This window comes from Mytilus californianus, unplaced genomic scaffold, assembly GCF_021869535.1.
Source record: "Mytilus californianus isolate M0D057914Y unplaced genomic scaffold, xbMytCali1.0.p SCAF_9, whole genome shotgun sequence".
In the NCBI taxonomy this organism is placed as follows: domain Eukaryota; kingdom Metazoa; phylum Mollusca; class Bivalvia; order Mytilida; family Mytilidae; genus Mytilus; species Mytilus californianus.
In genome coordinates this window covers 54,790,014-54,812,320 of record NW_026262745.1, presented here as the reverse complement: position 1 = coordinate 54,812,320, position 22,307 = coordinate 54,790,014, and the positions used below count along the sequence as shown (strand labels likewise).

The 22,307-nt window shown below is 32.7% G+C and overlaps 1 protein-coding gene across 1 annotated transcript in view; it reads left to right on the top strand.

Annotated features, from left to right (window-relative positions):
• Nucleotides 1–4,457: 4,457 nt before the first annotated feature.
• The window catches only part of LOC127716730 (rho GTPase-activating protein 6-like), a 57,243-nt gene continuing 39,393 nt past the window's right edge, over nucleotides 4,458–22,307 (top strand). The window contains exon 1 of the mRNA XM_052222977.1: nucleotides 4,458–4,835. Coding sequence (XP_052078937.1) covers nucleotides 4,802–4,835 — 34 coding nt within the window. The 5' untranslated portion in view covers nucleotides 4,458–4,801. The remainder of the gene's footprint in view (nucleotides 4,836–22,307) is intronic.

Below are 22,307 nucleotides of genomic sequence, written 5' to 3'. Positions count from 1 at the left end.
TGATCAAATAAGAGTTCCATATTTAAACCTGGAACACATGTATCACGGGTTGCTTTATTGATAGCAAACGAATGATTTACACAGATTTAACTCAATGTGTAGAAGAAAAAAAAACATAAAACACAAACTGAATGAATGAGTGTCATCGTGTCCCTTGTTAAATACTGATATACTGAAATAGATTTGATAATACAGCCACATTCTGTATATGTCTACCCAAGTCAGGAGACTTTTAATGCAATGGTTTTCGTTTGATGCTGTATATCATATTCGTTTTTCGTTTATTGTTTTGTACATAAATGTTAGTTTTCTCGTTTGAACTGTTTTTATTTATCATTTCTGGGCCTTTTATGGCTTACTATATATATGCGGTATGAGTTTTTCTCATTGTTGAAGGCCATACGGTGACCAATAGTTGTTAATTTCTATGTTATTTGTTCTCTGGTAGAGAGTTGTTTCATCGGTAATCATACCATATCTTTTTATTTGTATATTGACAATAGTCCGAAGGAATCATTCAAAGTCAGTTTTGTATCATTTACCAGTACGCATGCAAGTAAGCATTCAATTAGGAGCAATAGTAGATTCAGAAAAACTTCAATGTACTTTGCGATTGGCTACTTGAAGTTCATGTACTCATCAGCTTCAACTGAAAACATAACCAATAAATACAGGTATTTTTAATATATTTTTTATTATTCAATTTCTCAAGATAAAACAAAGAAGATTGCCAATGAGACAACTATCCATCAGATTTCAAATGTAGTAGTGGAAGTAGTGAATGTAAGCAAATATAGGTGGCCTTCAACAACGAGGAAAAGTTATACCGTTTAGTTCGCTATAAAAGGTCCCGATATGAAAAATGTGAAGCAACTCAAACGAGAAAACCAACGACAAAATGTATAACAAAATAATTTACGAAAAACAAAAATGACAGACATGAATCAACTACCGAACAACCGGCTTATGACTTGGGACAGGCACAATAAGATGTGGCGGGGTTAAACATGTTTATGAGCGCTCAAACCTCTCCATAACATGGGTCAGTGGTGTAACAGAACAACATAAGAACAAACTGTAAAAATCAGATCAGTAGCAACTGGTTTAACTTATATGATCGGTCAGTGACAAAGCACAAAAACTAACATAAAAGCAATAAAAACAAAACACCAAAATAAGAGTACCCGCAGTTACTGAAAGACCAATTTGGGAAAACCATTGTAAAACATTTGAATGATCAAAATGAACATCCGTATGATGGGTTTAGGCGAAAGAGTTATTACGGACATTAAAAGTCTATTTTGAGATAGCATGTGTTAAGGCGATGCTCAATTGACTTCTATTCAGCAACTCCTTTCATTCACATTAATTTGCCATTTGTATTTTTGTTATTACAATCGTAACTTTTATAAGTGACCTGTTTGTTCAATTTTTGATGTGTATACTTAGAAACACATGGATTTTACAAAAATTTGTGCATTAGTTTAAATTTCTGAATATCATTATAAATGTCATTGCATTCGTGTGTTGCTTGAATTCTTACCCCCACCTGTGAGTTGGGAGAAAACAGACATAAGTAACGTCTACCCAGACACCGTATAATCCAGTTTCTGTGCCATTAATGGCAGCTGTCCCGTTATAGGCTAAGAAAACTATAATTGGGATATCAGACATATTTTTTAAACGTTATCGACTGAGTTTTTCAAATTCATACGAATACAAAATGACGTTTTTATATATCATGAAAAATGTAAAAACACCGTTTCAAAACAGATAATCGGAAAACAAGTTGAATGTTTACACAACCCATTTTATTTTTGAAAACAAGGTGAACAAATGATCTTTTAAATGCATATCAAATACTACTCTTCTTATATTGTTTATATGTTATGATCATTTTGTAGAGTGAATGCGTATACTTTGAATTCCTCAAATAAACAAGATCAACAAGCTTCTGTGTATTTTATGTATCAGATGCCAATTACTTATGAATTATAAGACAGCGAGCTGTCCTATAGGAATTTATTGTATCATTGAGAAACAGGTTATTGCAACAATGCCATGCTTGAACTTTCACCTCCATTTTTTTATATTATCTTGCAATAGAGTGTATTTGGTCCCCATTTTCCACCAACCAGAAAAGTAAGTATAATGCATTGAGCTTCGAAAGGCTATCCAACTGACTGCTTTCTTCACTAGAGAACGAATTCCACTGTAAGTGCCGTGAGAATACTTGATGTCATAAGTGTATATAAAATGTTATATACGTTATCTATCCGTCAGAATTCTGATAATTTAACTCCATGTGGAAAATAAGAATAGAGGGGCATCATATATACATAAAATAAATATACAGTTATTGTAATATCGTATGAATAAGTATAGATTATCTGGTTTTCTAAATATTAATATCGTAAAATATCAGCCAGAGCCTGCTTGGCGAGTGAGTGCAGCGAACGAGCTAAACAGCTTCACATTGTGTCGATTATGGATATCGTAACAGCAGTGAAACGGTTTATCTATGGTAGAGAGAGAGAGAGAGCTCATTTGATTTCACTTTATTTGTGAGGCGAACTATATACCGAAAAGTACAAGTAACCTGATGTTAAACGATAAGCGTGAAAAAAGAATTATAACTTAATAATCACATTTACAATTATATAACACAAACAAAGAACGGCTGAAATCTGTATTATTTCATTATTCACAACACACGAAAACATCATCATAAAATAAAACTAATGGTACGTTTATTAAGCCATTTTTACATTATTTTCGAAAACAAGGTTAACAAATGATCGCTGAATTCCAATCTGCAATCATTCTCAAATATATTGTTTAGATGTTACAATTGTTTTACGAGTGAATGTATGATGTTGGAATTTCTAATTAGAAAGACAAGATCATGAAAATAGCATATAAATCATCAAACTGATAAAACCATATGCTTTTGTATTTTGTTTGTTGTTTTCGGAATTTTTAAAATCTGTCTTGGAAACAGGTCAAGGTATTTATTTTCAAGGTAGAAATGCATGTGGTTGTATTCAAGGAAATATGTTTTGAAATTCCCAGAATTGTTTTGAATTGTAATACATAATAACGTATTTCACCAAAACGTCGACGACAACAACACAAACACCTGTGCGGATCTAGGATTTTGAAAGGGGGCAAGTGGGACTTGTGAAAAGTCTATGCATTGACCATATAGCGCCACAAGGCGGGGAAACAGGGACCCCTCTTCAATAAATTCGCATTTGCAACAACGAAATGATTTTTATAAAAACCTTCTCGGTCGTCGCGTAGTAGCGTGCTCGCTTCAAGTACAGGAGGTCTTATGTCAAATTCTCGTCCAGGTAGAGCAATAATTTTGAAATTGGCTTTGTTGTTCCTCCAAGCACGTGGCATTTAATAATAATAGCAGTGGTTGGTCGCTTCGGTGTTAGAGTAATGAAGCGTGGCTTGTCTTCCAAGGTAATGTTGTAAGCTACCATATGTAAAATTGCATATAGTACGAGGCAGGGTAATTTCTTTTCACATTGAAATATGCCTGTAATATTTTTCGCTGGACGTTAAACAAACATCAATGTACCAATTATTTAAAGGTTGATCCGACTGTTAAATAAAGTCAACAATGATTCCAAAATTTCCAGCATGATAAAAATCTACCTTTCTGTAATGTTAGTAATTCATAAACATCTCAGAACAATTTATTAAAAGCAAAGATATGAAGCGATTCTTTTTTTCTCAGAAATCACAAGATCATGAAAGCAAAAGTCTCTTTAGTAATGAAGAAACCAATCAAAAGAGTATATCGAACGATTCTTACCACCAGTCAACTGAAATTATAATTTTTGATTGAAATAGCAACTAGTAATCTTTAAAATGTTATACTCACATAGCTATTTACTTTCTTTTTTTGTAGACAAATTAAAGTGGACGCTCATTAAGGACAAAGCATTTTGAAATTAAAATTTTATAATATACATCGTTTTACAATACTTCGAAATACCAACAATTATGGTAAAAATAAATGTTAATTGTAATGCTGATTTGTTTTTTGATTCATACTTATTTATCTATCTACGATTTATTTCTTAATTTGTTTAAATTATTAAGACAGAATAACTAAAAGAGCAGAGAGCCGAGAAAATATAACTGAAAATACTACAAATCATATCAAAATACCTTAGATATTAATGCCTGCAATATAGAACCTATAACAAGATATATCAACACGAAATAGAGAAAAATAAACAGGTGCGTGCAATTTTGCCGTGACGCAAACTAATACATAAAATAAGTTCAACAAATTATGTTACGAAACGGGATATAGAATTAAAAGTGAAAGTACGATTGTATGTTTCTTTAAAGAAATAGACTATATCTTCAGGTTGTGTTACAGCCGTGCCATATAAGTCGGCTATGACGTATGAATTGGCAATCATTCTCATCTAGAATGGCGGACAAAATCAAGCAAATACTACCTATCAGTCGAAGAATACTTAAGATTTCTGAGTAATTAACTAAATAGCCTTCTTGTACACGCTATGTAATGAGAAACAATTCAGTCATAATTATATTTTATTGCGATATTGCTGTGCTTTAAAGATAGTGAAAATCAGGTTGTTATGTCGTTAAACTTGTTTTGTTTATAGTTTTTGTGACTTTTCTCAAGAAATGTAAGACGATGCTTTTGACTTGGAAAAGTCAAACATTAACTGTTTTGTGGTTATTTTTCTTAAAAATTGTGTTTCTTGGAAGGATTTTTATATTTTGTGATGAACACTGAACAACAGACCCAATGGGAGTGGTTAGACAAGTTTTGCGCGAAAAAAGTAAGTAGATGTATGCAAATGCGATATGATGTACATGCATGTAAATAACGTTTTGATAGTACATAGATAAAATGCACACAAAAAATATATAAATAAATTCAAAGAACGATTGAATGGATGAATTGAACACAATTTGGAATATGTAGTCATGGTAGGCTTCAAATAGTCCAGCATAAAATCCCAAGTTATTTAATAAGTCTGTTTGCGACATCTCACAATCTATAGATTTGCACAAAAAGCTTATCCGTGACTATCTTCCAATAAGTAGCTCAATACCACTAGTTCCGGCAATCTATCGACGACCAACACCGAATTCGTGTGCAAAATGATGACCGGAAAGGACTGAAATCGTATGAAGTCACGGATGGATAACAGGATGAGCTATTTTCATCAAAATTAAGGGATGGCCTTTTTTCGTCAAACTTAAAGGCATCACAAAAATGCATTTGATCTCAAGACTACTACTCGTTGAAAGGAACCGATAGACTAGTATAAATGAATTTAGCATAGGGACTATATATACATATAAGGTATTTTAAAGTCTAAGAATGACATGGTACAAAAAGCAAACTTATAAACATAACAGACACGCATATTATCATTGATTATGATTATCTGTATAATTGAATGAATTGTACGTTTGTTAACCTTCATGTTTTATTAAGAATGGATGAATGGTGAGAAAGAGGTACCAGTTACTTTGAACAAGGAACATTGCAGCTTTTGGTTGTTTTATGAACCAAGTATTCTTGGAAAATTCATTGCGTAAAACAAATAGCAGAGTGAAAGCGTTAGGCTGAAGAAACCTCAAAACTCAAGAAAAATACGTAAATAGATAAATTACTCAATTAATTCTGCGTTATTGATTCTGAAGGAAACGTACTTTGTCGTAAGAACAAATGTACTAATTATACAAAAAATTAATTGGCATAACAAAGAAGATTTTTTTCTCCACCCAGACTTGGCATGAGATATTTTTTCCAAAATGATATTTTCACACAACAAGTGTAATATTGATTAAGTATCATTTTGCATACATTAAGAGATAATAATTCACACATTGTTTACATTTTACACATATATATCAAGCTTTATTGCTTAAGCAAACAAGTAAAATATTCACTTTGGTGGTCTACTTCGAATTCGATCACGAAAACATATATAGTCAAGGTGGAGAATGGTTACCCCAAGAGAACGATAAAAGGGCCAATTTCAAATGATGCAAAAGAACTTGTTATTGCTGGCATTTCGTATTCGACTTTTAGGCTTTTCTTTTCATCTAGGCATTATTACATGCTTTCTTATAACGCACAATAGCCCTCTAATGGAGGTTGTGAAGTATTTATTCGCAACTTTGACTTAAAAATAAATTCATAATTCGGTTTTTTAAAATGTTAAAATAAATACACTGGGGAGTTACAGATGTCAAGATTGAAACCTATATTCGAATATAAGGTTATATTGGGTATACTTCAACCAGACACCATCCTAACAACAAATAGACACACAATATTAAAACAATGCAAAACTAAGAGGAATCATCATTCGATCTATTATTCTAAAACTTTATTTGAAAAAAAAACACATTTTAAATTTCGTGGGTCCGAAGCGCTTTTCTTGATTTACCTGGCTGCAGAAACGCTCAAAGTAAACGAAAATGAAAGTCAAGGATTATGAGGTTTTCACACCAGTGGCATCAGAGTTTTGCAGAAAAAAACAGCAGAGATCGGAAAGTTAAATTAAAAACATATTTGGCTCAATAATATTGGCATATAAGCAAATACGTGTGATAGGAAAATAAATGTGATTGCAAAGTGCAATGAACAAAAATATAAAGTCAGCACACATTTTGAACATATATTTTAGGCAAAAAAACAAGCCCGTCATTTGGTAGTCACAAAAAAGAGGCGGAAAATACTAAGGGAACATTCAAATCTCAAAGAAAAGAAAAAGTCGAGGAAAAACTGACAACGTCATGACATAAAAAAAAACCGAAAAATTACAAAAAGACGAACAAGTCCACAAAACACAACATAGAAAAATAAAGCCTGCGCAACACGAATCAACTGTTTAATTAAAGAAATTCATTATGAATACAAAGTCCTTTCAAGATAACTATATAACTACTGGACAAACGAAACAGACAGTACACGTCTTCATACTAAGTTATTGCGTATGACCTACAAGTCAGTTTTATCAAAAAGAGTTGTTGTTTTTATCTCATGAAAAGCATACCAGTTTAACGCAGCATAACTAAGATGTATAGCGGGGTTCACCAATATGTCATCGCTGCATAAACAACACCCTCCCCCTTCTTTCAGTAGATATGTATTGTATAATTACAAGTGAACAGTTTTTAATTGTATAGTACATGTAGTAAATCTATACAACAGCAAGTAACTTGCGTTGTTGTGCTGTTAAAATACTGTGCAATGTGTTGGAAATTAAGTGCTAACAATTTATTAGTTCCCGTCATATTTTTCGTAGTATTTGTTCCACTCTGTATCCGCTTGTATTTAGAATATTGAAACATTGTTTTGTTGTGTTTCTGTTGATGTGTTGCTGTATGTTACTGACTTATAGTCAGTTTATATAATTCTGTCACATTTGTTAAACATTCTTTTCAAAATCTCTTAAAATTTAGTTCAAACATGTTCTTTACTCAAGACAAGACAAATGCATAATGTGTGCCGAATACATTTAAGTTAGACAATGAAATATGTTAAAACTAAATATTCACTTTAAGATAAAATAAAAGATATAATTTTCAGTGGAATCTAATAATTCATGTATACTAAATCTTCAAGAAGACAGTGTCCTTCTTCCACCTTCAACCTATAACCTTGTATTTTCAAGAACTTATATTTATAGATAATGAACGTGGAAATATAATTATGTATAAATAATCAGGTGTTACTATGCATATTGTTGTGCATTGGCTGCACATACTGCTGCCTGGTGACTCACTCTCCAGAGATTCCATTTTTATCTTATTTCTACGTTTGTGTTTATCATTAGTGCTATTTTTACAAACGTCAAGTATTCAGTATATTTACGAAGGCCACCTCTACGTCTTTATAGATTTAAGCTTATAATTACTGAACAGAAGTGTTTATGGCTGGCTAGAAATAGGAGTTGGTCATTTACACGAATTACATTTTGAAGTAGTTGTACTATAAATCAAGAGCAATACTGCTTGTTTTAGTCTGTTCGTTGATTGCCGTGTAGTCATCATTTAGATTGATTCTGGAATATAACTTTTGATTTTATTTAGACTATATACAAATGTCAGATGTGGCCAGCTCTGTAAAACTTGTTGAATAAAAACACTTGTACTCGAATTATGTCCCTACATGCATACTATGTTCACATTTCTCATTGAGTTATTTTCAAACAGTATATATATATATATTATGTCCTGACAACATTACGCCATTCTTTCAAAACAATAACTCTATAATAAACTTTGGGCACAGCAAATGTGTTGCGAATTATCTGTTTCGACCCCATTGGGTTGTTACAACCTCTGGGAGAGTGCAAGTTCTCGAAACTTGAATCCGCCAAATAGAAGCACCACATATAAGACTTTTACCTAGTCTGTTGGGATTTTTTTTTATCTTGCTGGGTTATTGTTGCATCAACGATTCATAATGCACAACTTCTTTTATTCATCATACGTGCACATCATCACGCCCTGCATACGGCTGAACGAAGCATCATTTGCAGAAATTATAACATGTCTATTGAGGAGAAATAAGTTCACCATATGAAATAAACTGACTGAACTTGTTTACTTTAAATAAACTATAATTTACTTCTCGATTTTTGTGTTTTGCAAATGTCTACCCCTTTTTTCTTTTAAACCATTATAGTTGTTTAACTCTAACTACGAATTAAGGAGTCCTAGAATCAACGTGGGGTACGGATTGCTATATGTAGGACATATAATTCTATAAGTATCCAACAGACATTACTATCTAGATCTCAGTACGGTACCCGATTGACATATATTTGGTCTACGTGTACACAGCACAATACTGGACAAAAAAAAATGATGCCAAAAATTCTTATTTCTTTCGGATTGTTCAATTTTTGGCTCTTGTCTCAGTTTTTGACAGCACTTTTTTCAATTAATTTCTTGTTTTGTAGCATAAGCATAGTAAAGTGATGATTTAAAAAGGTCAGCATTTTATCTGACTGTAGAACAAATGTCAGTATCAAAACCATCATCTATCATCACTTTACTGTGCTATTATTGTCCAACAAATGCCAAAGGTAATATATCGAAATATATATATGACCTTGGGATTCGTTACGGGGAAAGCATTAGATGTGACGTGTATGTTGCTATGGAGAATTATGTAAACACTTACTTTGCAAATGTAACATAGCAGAAAATAAAAAGGTCGTGTGCAGGTTATGTGTTGAAAATGTGTTAAAATAATAAATTGATGCAAATGATGATTTCAGCATGAAATTATGATTTAAGCTGTCTGTTAATGTATATTTAGCAATTGTTAACAGGAAGAGATGAAAAGGAAAGGTATTTGAATTTTCAGCAACAATGAAGCTTATCTGTGCATGTTAGTCGTGGCATCAATCAAAGATTCTAAAATATACCACAATAGTAATAATTGACCCACTTTCCATATGTTTTTGTAATTAAGTAAACTCCGTAGGTGGTGGTATACACAGTGATATATTGTATATAATATTTTTTTTACCTGAAATTTCGCGGTTAATGAATTTCAAAATATATAACAAGGCTCATTGGTGTAGTTGTTGCCGCCTCATTGTGTTTTGTGATTTTAGTTGTTGTTATGAGAACTTTGGGATTTTCTGAAAATGGGATAATGTAATACCTACCACAATGTATAGCCTAGGAGTTCGATCATCGTCCGGCTATACGTAAACTCATGTATTGGTTTTGTGACTTAGTTCGTTTTAATGTATGTAAATAAATTAATTTGCCATATAAAAAAAACTGGAATAACTGTCAGATCGAGCACTATTCTGCAGATGTAGTTTGAAAAGCCCATCATAAAAAGGTACTGGATTTTTTTTTGTTAAACAGACCTCTTAGAAGAAGAGATGTGTTTCTCATTTTCTACATAAGGAAATGTCTGTACCAAGTCAGGAATATGACAGTTGTTTTCCATTCGTTTGATGTGTTTGAGCTTCTGATTTTGCCATTTGATAAAGGACTTTCTGCTTTGAATTTTCCTTGGAGTTCGGTATTTTTTGTTATTTTACTTTTTGAAGTTTCCATTTGGCATGTCTGGACGTGGGTAATAAGATTCAGTTTAAGGGCAAATCTTCAAAGTTACAGCATTCGACTGTAGGTCTTTAAAAAAAACCCCAAAAAAACAAAGGTTTACAACAAAAACCTTTATAAATATTCAGAACCACCCTTTATAACTTAATACATATGAAAAGGGTTGATTCCTAGTGAAATAATTCACATTGCTAATTTTTTTATTTTAAGTGTCGATTGAACAAAAATTTCATAGGACTAAGACATGGCTTATGATGGTCTTTTAATAAATCTTAGTACTTTTTTGGATAATTGATAAGTCTTGTTTTTCGACGTTATTGTATATTTCTCTCAAACTTAGGTGAACAAAATAGGTTTCAGTAGACCACACAAACAACAAATGAAGTATACACTGCTAAACACAAAAAAGTTCAGAAAATTCAATTAAATTTTTACCTTAAGAAAATCTTTGGATCATTTAAACTATCGTATAGATATCATACTCTAGGATTGCATATTGCTACTTCCTTATCACGGTCTTTACTCATCTTCGCTAGCCAATGGTTACGATCCAGTCCTCTTCAGATAGCGAAAACGGTCTTTACTAAGATTGTTTTATATTGTAATATATCTTATTATATCATTATGACTTGAATCATACAAGTGTTACTTGATTTCTATAATTTTTGTCTATTAATGTAGTATGTTATTTCACATGTTTCATCATGAAAAATAAAAAAATTACAAAAAAAAAGATGGTTTTGATATTCATAGATCAATATAAGAAAAGAATATATGTCTACATGTATACGAATAAAAGATGTTGGTGCACCATATGGAGATAGAAACTCAACAAAACTTAAAAACCCAAAACATAGTTGCAGATCAAAATAAGGTTTCCACAGTAGACAATTATCTATAAAATATTCAAAGATCTAAAATCGCCCCAGTTTACATTTTGAACAAAGAATATGAAAGATATGCCACCAAACATCAGATTCCCTTAAGGTGGTACCCAGCACCTTGACTAATATTAATTTGGCTCGTTTAATTTTTATGAAATTTTGACAAAACGCTTACTTTGACCCTTTGACAAAAATATAAAAATTTCAAAAAATTTGAACCAACCACTTTATCAGAAAAATTTCATTGGTTATATAGCAGTTTGACAAACACTAATTTTGATCATTGAGAAGCTTAATATTTCCTTAACAATACAACGTGATTAAAACGTTTAGCTGATTTTTACAGAGTTATCTCCCTGTAGTGTTAGGTACCACCTTAAGTCATTATAACATTAAGATATGACTACAGACAATTATAACTGAAAACACCCTCGACTTGGAACAGGCACATCAAACATATGGTAGGGTTAAACAAGCTTTTTTTTAGCAATCAGCCTATCCCCTTTTAATCTCAAGACCCCGATGGTTGACTGAGGTATAGACATAAGGTCATCCCTTGGTCTTTTGCAGACCTGCAGTAAAACCCTTGCCAAAGCAGGGCGTCCGTTCGGCTCTGCATGATGTATACATTCGCAGCTATATCCAGTCAGAATGGGGAAGTTAAATACGATGCATCGTGTAGATAGAGTGTCACGCTTTCTGCACGTTGAAAAACTCTTGCAACAACTCTTTGAGGGGCCCTGTTTCAAGGGAAAATTTCGATCCCTATATATGCAGCATATTTTCATTTCCTAGTAGCATTCTAATTTTCCCGTCCTTCAATATTTATTGTTAACTTATTCCCTGTCCTGAACAGGCATAACATATTTGCTACTGTACGCAAAGGATACAAAAACCAATCAATCATCTAATCTCCAACTCGCGGAAAACCAAAGGTAGAATGAATTATAAAACTAAGTTCAGAAAAGCGCTTAACCCTGTAATACCGGTTTGTAAATAAATAAAATACAGATATAACTAAAAATAAACAGTAAATGGTACCGTTCTAAAGATTTACTGATTGGTTTTCCTTATCCGTCCAGTGATTAATATATCATGTAAATACAGGACAAAAGAAGGCTGTGCAAAATGGATCTATGTTCAGGGAGTACCATGCTCTTTGCACGTTAAAGATCCTTCTCAACAAGCTCTTTTTGTGTGGTCCATAAGTGACCGGTTGTTTGGCAAAATTATTTCATACTGGTTTTGGCTTTGATATATTTTTCTGTGGTTTATAATTTAACTATTTGGTAATTTGGTTTTCATGGTCTAACTTTTGTCTAAAATCTGTTAGTATTCATACTTTGATGAGTTGAGCCTTTTTTCAATTAATGTTTTATAGTGTGTCCTTTTATGTCGTATTGTTACAGCACTGTCTCAGGTTAGGGTGAAGGTTGGCGCCAGATAAAACGTTCAAACCCGCTGCATTTGTTTGCACCTTTCCTAAGTCAGGAACCTGATGTTCAGTGGTTGTCGTTTGTTGATGTGGTTCACAAGTGTTTCTCGTTTCACGTTTTTTATATAGATTATATCGTTGGTTTTCCTGTTTGAATGGGTTTACACTAGTCATTTTGGGGGCCCTTTATAGCTTGCTGTTCGGTGTGAGCCAAGGCTCCGTGTTGAAGGCCATACTTTGACCTATAATGGTTTACTTTTACAAATTGTGACTTGGATGGAGAGTTGTCTCATTGGCAATCATACCACATCTTCTTATATCTATATCTGGATAAAGTGTTTTATTTGTATACTGTTATTGGAATTAGTGTAAATAAGATATGGCAGGTCTTGCTTTGCAACAGGCAACTTATGGGCCCCTCAACGGATTGTCTCAGGGGTTCAGTCTTAAAATCGAAAAGCAAGAGATCAAATTAATGTGGTATTCAATATAATCCAGAAATTTTTACACAATCAACATTTTGCATTATACAGTGGCAGTCCAAGTTTCATGCCCTCTAAGTTGACCAACAAAATCTACAAAATTAATTTATTGTTCAACTTATTCTCGTCCTGAATATGCATGAAATAGTTGCCACTTCAATGATGTGAGGCAATCAATCAAACAATACGTGTTATACTATCTGAATCCTGTCATGTGACTGCCAGTGACACACCCATATAAGACAGACAACAAATATTTACAATTCAAATCCATATTATCTTCTATCCTAATTATGGGTCAACACATATATATGTATAACTCAAACCAAGACAAATTCATTTACATCACTTATATTGATTAGTTTAATCATCTACAATGAAGTCTAGAATTATTTCAGGCGTTACTAAAATACAACACTTTATAGGAGTGTTCCAGGCGTCCGTTTGGTCGTGTGGGATATATTAATACGTAGTCACGTCCGGTTTGATAGGAAAAATTCACTCCAGTGCACTTGCTGGGAGAATGCAAAGCTCTGTGAATGAACCGGAGCTAAAAATTTTAGAAGGCGTCATTAAGTAAACACGTTACACTTTTAACAATGTTCGACGTGCACTTCTTGAATAACTTTCCTATAGGGTACGCGCAGATGGGTTAGAAAATGTGGGATCGATTCATGTATCATCAGAGGCCTGAAAAGAATAGCAAAATCAGGCCAATTTGAGGGGGAAATTGCACTATAAAATATACAGCTGTCATTACAAAATTGTACGTTATAATTCATTTCCAATGCCAAATCATAGACCTCTGGGTCTACCAGCAGTCCACAATCAGTGGTAACAATCACGTGGTTATCACAATGTATGGTGTATTCAAGGCTTTGATTGGGAAAAAGGGGGGGGGGGATCAAGACTAATAGTACCTTGTCAGACTCCTATACTTAATTAATTAGAAGTGATTTTGTGCATGAAACTGTTTACGGATAAGCAATGTTCAAGGTCAGTTGTTGTAAGTTTATTTGCGTTTTAGATATCTAAATAAATTGAAAATAGAAATGACTACTATATAAAAGCGAGGTTTGGCGAGGCCCTATCATTGAAAATAGAAATGACTGCCATATAAAAGAGAGGTTTGGCGAGGCCCTATCATTGAAAATAGAAATGACTGCCATATAAAAGAGAGGTTTGGCGAGGCCCTATCGTTGAAAATAGAAATGACTGCCATATAAAAGAGAGGTTTGGCGAGGCCCTATCATTGAAAATAGAAATGACTGCCATATAAAAGAGAGGTTTGGCGATGCCCTATCAGTTGCAAAAGCCTGTACTAAGATAGGACTTTGTCAATCGCTACTAATAACAATAGGGTCTTTTGAAGAGGATTTTTTCGTAATTGGCTCTGCATATATGCATGAACATTGATCATTTTTATATAAATTGGGAGTTAAGATTCTATCCTTATTTGTAGTTTCATATAGATTTGAATACTAGTATACTTTATGGGTATTGCTCACTGTCGTAGCCTGTACGATGACCTGTAATTGTTCAAAGCTTTGACCTTTGTTCTTTATTGGATAGTTGTTTCATTGGCCATCTTACCACATCTCCTTACTTTTATACTAATATATTTAGAAATCGTCTAATATGTCTGGTGCTTTCACAGAGTGGAGGCTGCGGATTCCATTCCGACATGGAAAAATACAAAGACTTTCATTCTGTTATTTTATGAATTTGCAAGCAAGAACAAACGCTGATGGGATCGGATCAAGAGGTGAGGGAGACATGTCTTTCTGTGGACTGTTGTCGCATATTATCGGTATAGTTAAAATCAGGATTCATATGTTCTCGTCCTGAATATGGTTGAGATAATAACGACTAGACGGTTTAACACTCATATACTATAAACATCGTCATTTCTAATATACATACATATCTGCATGTCATGAGGTGCATTTTTATTTTCTTTAACGAAATCTGAACTTTGGTTTCTTTGATGCTGGCATTTTATATTTCTTTAACGTGATCATCGCTTAATGAACACGTGGCAATAACAAGTTAACGATAGGTTCTATATAAATATCGCATATTATTAAACAATTATGTTATGACGTCATTCAAAATAAGTCTATTTACTTTGAAGTTGTAAATTTAACTTAGAAGATTGTAGAAATTTGATTCATGCATGATGCACACTGTGTGTTATCTTTTGTACATGTAACATAATCTTCCTGTTTCTGTCTTTTTTTATAATTATGCTCATTTTTTTTGTACAACTTCAAGATTATCAAAGTGAGATTATATACAGTTTACTTGCACTTAATTATGTATAAAATTCGTTTTAACGATTTTCCATGATTGCTAGCTGAAATCCCTATGAGAAAAAATGAGAATGAAGGACGCTTAGGAATGAGAGTGTGGATGGGTAGAATTAATAATGAATACGGGGCAATGATAAGGAATAGGGGCAGTAAATGGGTAGGATTGATAAGGAATAGCGGCAATTATTGGGTAGTGTTGATTAGGAATAGGAGCAGTGAATAGTTAGGATTGATAAGAACAAGAAGTAGTAAATGGGTAGGATTGATAAGGAATAGGGGCAGTGAATGGGTAGAATTGATACGGAATGGGAGCAGTTAATGAGTAGGATCGATAAGAAAAAGGGGCAGTGAATGGGTAGGATTGATAAGGAATATGAGAAGTGAATGAGTAGGATTGATAGGGAATATTGTCAGTGAATGGGTAGGATTGACAAGGAATATGAGAAGTGAATGGGTAGGATTGATAAGGAATATTGTCAGTGAATTGGTAGGATTGACAAGGAATATGGACAGTGAATGGACAGGATGGATAAGGAATGGGGTCAGTTAATGAGTAGGATCGATAAGAAATAGGGACAGTGAATGGGTAGGATTGATAAGGAATAGGAGAAGTGAATGGGTAGGATTGATAAGGAACAGGGGCAGTAAATGGGTAGAATTAATAAGGAATGGGAGAAGTGAATGGGTAGGATTGATAAGGAATGATAGTTGTCAATACTGGTAGGTAGGATTGATAAGGTGAAGGCTAAGGGGGCAGTGAATATGTAGAATTGATAAGGAATGGAGGTTTCAATAGTTATGATTGATAAGAAATAGGGGCAGTGAATGGTTCGTCAATGAGGAATGGTAGTATTCAATATGTAGGATTGATGAGGTAACTTTAAAAGTATAAAGGGACAGTGAATGGTGATAGTCAATGAGGAATGGTATTATTCAATAGGTAGGATTGCTAAGGTAAGGCGTAAGGGGACAATGGATACCGGGTAGGATTGGTACTGAATTGGCGTATCAATGGGTAGAATAGATTAGGAATAGGAGCATTGAACGGGTAGGATTAATAAAGAATATGAGCATTGAACGGGTAGGATTAATAAAGAATAGAAGCATTGAACGGGTAGGATTAATAAAGAATAGGAGCATTGAACGGGTAGGATTAATAAAGAATAGGAGCATTGAACGGGTATGATTAATAAAGAATAGGAGTATATATATATACTAGTATTGAATTGCCAGAATTGGTAAGGAATATGTGATCATTAGGTGGGATTGAAAAGGAAAAGCAGTGTTTGGGTAGGATTGATAAGAAATGGGAGCAGTGTTTGGGTAGGATTGATAAGGAATAGGAGCAGTTTTTGGGAAGAATTGATAAGGAATAGGACCAGAGTTTGTGTAGGATTGATAAGGAATAGGAGCAAAGTTTGCGTAGGATTGATAAGGAATAGGAGCAGTGTTTGGGTAAGCTTGATAAGGATTAGGAGCAGTGATGGGTTGGACTGATAAGGAATTGGAGTAGTTAATGGGGAGGACTGATAAGGAATAGGAGCATCGCACATCCGTTCTTTATTGTTGTTCAAGATCATATATTAAAAGTAATCCATTATTCCTAAATATTTTCTCTTCATTAATAGCGCACCCTTCTAATGTAGGTATTTTCATTACTTTTTTTAAGTGGTAAAATTGATAGATTTTTTTTTATTCATCTGATATCAATTTAATATCACAGTGGCATTTAGTTGGATAGTAAAAATTTAAAGTTTTAATAGAAAGTATTAGTATTGAAAAACCATCAATCACACAAAATATAAAAACTTTTCCGAGATGCCACTCATTGTTCATACTAGTCTATCTAAAAATATGGTTGATTAAAAAAATAATGGGGTGGGGGAGGGGTTACAAGAGCAACGATTCGGTAGATTTGACCTTTGACATGTTTGTCTTTGAGTATTTATGTCTTTTGTATCTTGGTAACTGCATTTGTCCTTGAGTATTTATGTCTTTTCTATCTTGGTAACTGCATTTGTCCTTGAGTATTTATGTCTTTTGTATCTTGGTAACTGAATTGTATAGGATGGCAGGTCATAGAGTTAAATAATTATATATATATATACGATTTGCTATGAAAGTGCCATTCCAGATTATAAACAAGAAAAATATTTGAAGTATTCTTGTCTACTAAGAAAAGAACAAACATTTCATTGGCATGTAGATATAAGTATTTCTTGTTTTGATGTTTAATCATGTTTTATTGGCTCGTCGTTGTTCTACTAACCTCAAAATATAAACATTGGTAATTAGTGGAATTCGATTCTGCTCAAAACAGATACAATAAATCTCAAGAAAAAATGATTTTGTTATGGTCCTTTGCCAATTTCTTAACGTTAAAGTTTGTTTTACAGAAAAATGGGGTTATCAAAAACTAAAAACAAAGTTAATTTATAAATTGTAAACGAGTTTTTCAATGGGGAAAATATCAGAAAAATTATTTGAACGAGAAAACAATCAGACAAATAATAAATGTGAGGAGAAATTGATGTGAAAAGTGCAGATTTAATGTTTAAACATTTCACTATAACTTTCCTCAGTTAGAACGAGTTAACGTTCAAGATAAGAAATTTGAGTTTTCTCCCTTGCTCCAAAAAAGAAAAAAAATATCAGGGTATATTGCCAAGGAGTTCGAAACAGTACAAATCTATCTGTTGAAATAAACAACTTTTTTACATGCTTGTGACAAATAAAGTTCCCTTTACATATAAAAAAAAAAGCCAATAAAATTTTTAATTAGATTATATAAAAATAAACGATCGTGAAAGCTTTAGTTTAACAATCAATGCAAAAAATTATAGATGGTATTCAACTGCAGTCAACAAAAAGAAGATTCCACTAACATTTTTTCAGCCCCCACCCCTCAAGATCTGCGTTAGCGAGATTACGATCTTCGGTCCTTGCTTGGAAGTCGAGTCTTACTCATGCCCGTCCTTCCGAAATCGAGCATTTTTTCCCTCTATGCCTTTGTTTTGGTTTACCATAAGTTTGTGACGATGAGTAGATCGATTTTGCGTTTCGTTTCAGATGGCTTTCTTATCAATTAATGTTTTAATTCAATTAGAAGATCTTATGTGAAAAATCGCTAGAATCCTATAGATAAAACTGTATTGTATTGTTACAAAAATTCCCATGTGGATAGAATACATTATGGCAAAATCCTTATATTAAAATTTTTCAAATCCGTTTCAAAGCCATAGTAAATCTGTATACGAATGTCTATTTAGGGAAAATAGCTGACTAATTTCAGTGTATATTTTTTGGTTGGTTGTAAAATACCTATATCCGGTTGAATGTACTCTTCGGTGAAAATGTCCTTTCAACTACGGCGAGGTATAAATGAAATGTCAATTACCCTGCTCATGCTGAGGTGTATACAATTTGTTGTAATGAGTTTATTTGAGACTGGCAGAATAGTATTGACGAATTATAATTTAACAGAATGTGATCTGTTTGTAATAAAAAAATAATTATATGGACGAATTTAATACCGTTTGTCCGAATGTGTTCTTCGGTTAACTCCACACGGACGGTTAATGATCTGAAATGTCAGAATCCGATTGGTTTATAATTTGTGGGAATGTATCATATGTACATTTATTATGACTGTTGACATTCCCGCCGCCATTCCAATCAACATAAGTTTATCTAGTATAACATGAATAAATATCAAAATAATGGTATGCATTTATTATAGCTGTTATTTAACAACAGCTTACTGCACAAATATTCCGGTCGACACGAAAACTAAACCTAAGAAACCCAGTATCGATATGACCTCTTATCCGTATCTAAATACCCTAGTATCCGTGATCGCATGTACTTGAGGACAGGGCAATTCTTTTGTTTACCTCCCCCTTTTTCTATTTACCAAATCTGTTGTTTTCAATAATTTTTGTGTTTTTTTGTTAGACGAAATAAATAAACTCGAAATAACTTTTCTGTTTACTATTTGCTATCAAATTTTAGTGTTACTATCCACCGCGGTCACTGATTATAAATATAGAGAAAACTATCTATAGAAAACCACGAGAATAATTGAAATAAAAAAAGAGAAAAACTAATGGATTTTGGGAAAAATGAGGAGGGCAAAAAAAATGTCCTGTCCCCTATGTCCATAAATGCTAGATTACCGGTAAAAGAAGTTTATCCTGTCCCTGGATACCCCATATTTAGATATTTTTCATTGTTTGGAGGGGGTCGTCGGGTTGCTGTTTCATTGATGTACGTAAATCCAATTTCTGTTTTCATTCATATTGTTATTAGCTCTGAAAAATGTTACATTTTCTCTTTTGTTTGCGTTAAAAAATAAAAACGGATTAAAAACAATGTGAACATTTCCTTTTTAGTTTGCATAGAAAAATAAAAACGGATATGAAAACATGGAGAACAATATTTTTTTTCTTAAAAAATGTAACAATACAAAATCGGCACCTGCTTCTTATAAAGTTTAGTAAATCTTAATTGGGCATTTTTAATACAATTCTAATTCTAAACGTTCATCTGACCTCTGTAAAGTAAAATCCATAACTCAAAAATGTTGTTTATTTATTAAAAAATTAAAAGTTGTAATCATATCCGGGGCTAAAATAAGTAAAGGACAGCGTATGTTTCGATGATGACCCAGATGTGATTATGGAGATATTATCATCTGTTATCGGTCATTTTATGTCATGGGATTGTCCAGCCCTGGGCACTGATGGTGTTAATAAGTACAAAAATATGTCGTTACACATTTTGATAAATATTCAAGGATGCAAAAGGGAAACTGAGTCAGAAGGAAAAAACTTTCTTTTATCCGACTTTATACAAATTTCAGGTGTAAAAATCCATTGTAAGTTTTTTTTAGGAAGCAAATGTAATGTGGTGTCCTGGGTCAACCTTAAAAAGTATTTATTGTCAGTGATGATAAATACATAATGTATGTATGAAGATGGAATGTGTTTTTAAACATTTAAGCAAAATTTATTTATCAAAATTCATATAAATTGCAAGCTTTTAAGCAATAGAAAAATGTAATTTATTTTAATGGAACAAACTGTAATAGCGTTTTTAACCGATTATGAATCAGATAGAGATTGAGTGGAATTGTTTGCCAAAGGGAATTTTTTGCTGTTAGTAATTTGAATCCAAAATCTTTAAAAAGAGAGTACCGGAGCGACCCATCACACATATTTTGCCAAGGAAGGGGAGTTAAAAGAAAAAATGTAATAAATAAGACAATTTTCGGCCATCAGGATGGCAGAAGATTAGACGTGGGTTCACATCACTCTTAGAGAAACTGATGAGAGTTTTAGAATAAGATAAGAGGTATCAGCACGGTCCTTACTTGTGATGCAGTTAAACTCATATAAAATAATTTTTTTTCCATTTTTCACAACTTTGGCAAACCATATATAACATGGGTTGTTCAAGCAAATCGCCTTTTATCCACAGTTTGCATTCTTAAAACTTTAAAAATGAATCACGCCGGAAAATGGGCTTATTTTGATTATTTTCACCACTGGATTTTACTGCTTACAGAATAATATTGCAAGCTATTGTGTAATTTGTGAATGAAAATTTATAGCAAACCTTTAGAAATGTTCTCGTCATTGGATTTTATAAATTCTTCCCAATAGTATTTTAAGCTTTTATGTACTGTTGATAACAATGTATAACAAAACCTAACAAATGTTCTCGCCATTGAATTTTAAAAACGTTCAAAATATGATAAAACATATATCAACTGGTATTTTTTTGTATAATTCATTATCCAATTTTGTATTCAATTACATTGTAAGTGTCGTATCTACAAGATCTATGTTTGTATACTATTATATTGATACCTTTTTATGTTGATAATTGATTTACAAGACACACTGAAATGTTTGTTACTCAATTTTATAACATGTTCTGTAATAGTCTCGTATCGTATCGCATTTGAAGTAAAAAGTCACGCGAGATTGGAAAGTTATTTTGATGATTAACTGTTAGGCATTATTATGGTCTAAGGGTGTTAGGGAGAAAAGATAATATATACTAAATAATTGTAACGATACACATCATAAAATAAAACAAATAAGGGAACAAATGTTAAATTATCCAATGAGAAACATGCAGTTGCGGAGGCAAAGGAAATGCATATGTTTTAGAAGTAATCTTGACAAGTTAGAAAGGGGGAAAACATACCATGTTATTGAACACAGGGGTCGAATATATTTTGCAGGAACTGATGACAAAAGGAGGCATCCAATTACTAAAATGGAAATTTAGATTCAAATATCTGAGAAGGCAATCAAAATTTAATCCGACTAAGTTTTAGTATGAAGTTTTATGTTAAAAAATCGGTTTTGAAATTTTGGGTGAAAAAACTGAAATAAAACAAATTGCGAATGTTTGTTTAGCTTGGTATCCGTGCCATGTATACAATTTCTTCATCAATGAAAACTTTTTTGTTTACTAGTATACAACCGTACTTCACAATTCAAATGCAGGTACATTTGTGTATACCTGAAAAAATATTTACATTTTCACGCAGTTTTTTTCATTTTGAGAGCTATTGTAATCAATATAGACGCTCTATGCAAAAATATATATCAATATTTGAACAAACCGTTTATAAATAGACATTATTAGTATAAAATATATAATAGTAAATCATATGGCTCATTTAACGAACTCTATCATCTATCCAGCCCTACACAGAACGTTGACATACCTGATTATGAACAGTTTCGACAATTATTTCTCTTCAATTTAATTTATTCATTGAACCTCTATGTATTTGTACAAGTAATTATTATTGTTATGATTTTTTACCATACCTTTATCAAACCAAAGTGGTTTTCTTTGATAATCTAGAAAATCAACAAAGACTTAAAGTCACTAGTTAGTTCATCTGGATTCATTGTCAGTGTGAAATTAAAACCACAGTTTTGACACACGCAGAGCTAATTCTTCAAGATTTAAGTTAATAAGGTATTATTGAGTTTTTTTGTTGTATTTCTGAACATAGATATCGAATAAATCATAAATCGAACCAAATTAGCACGGTCAGTAG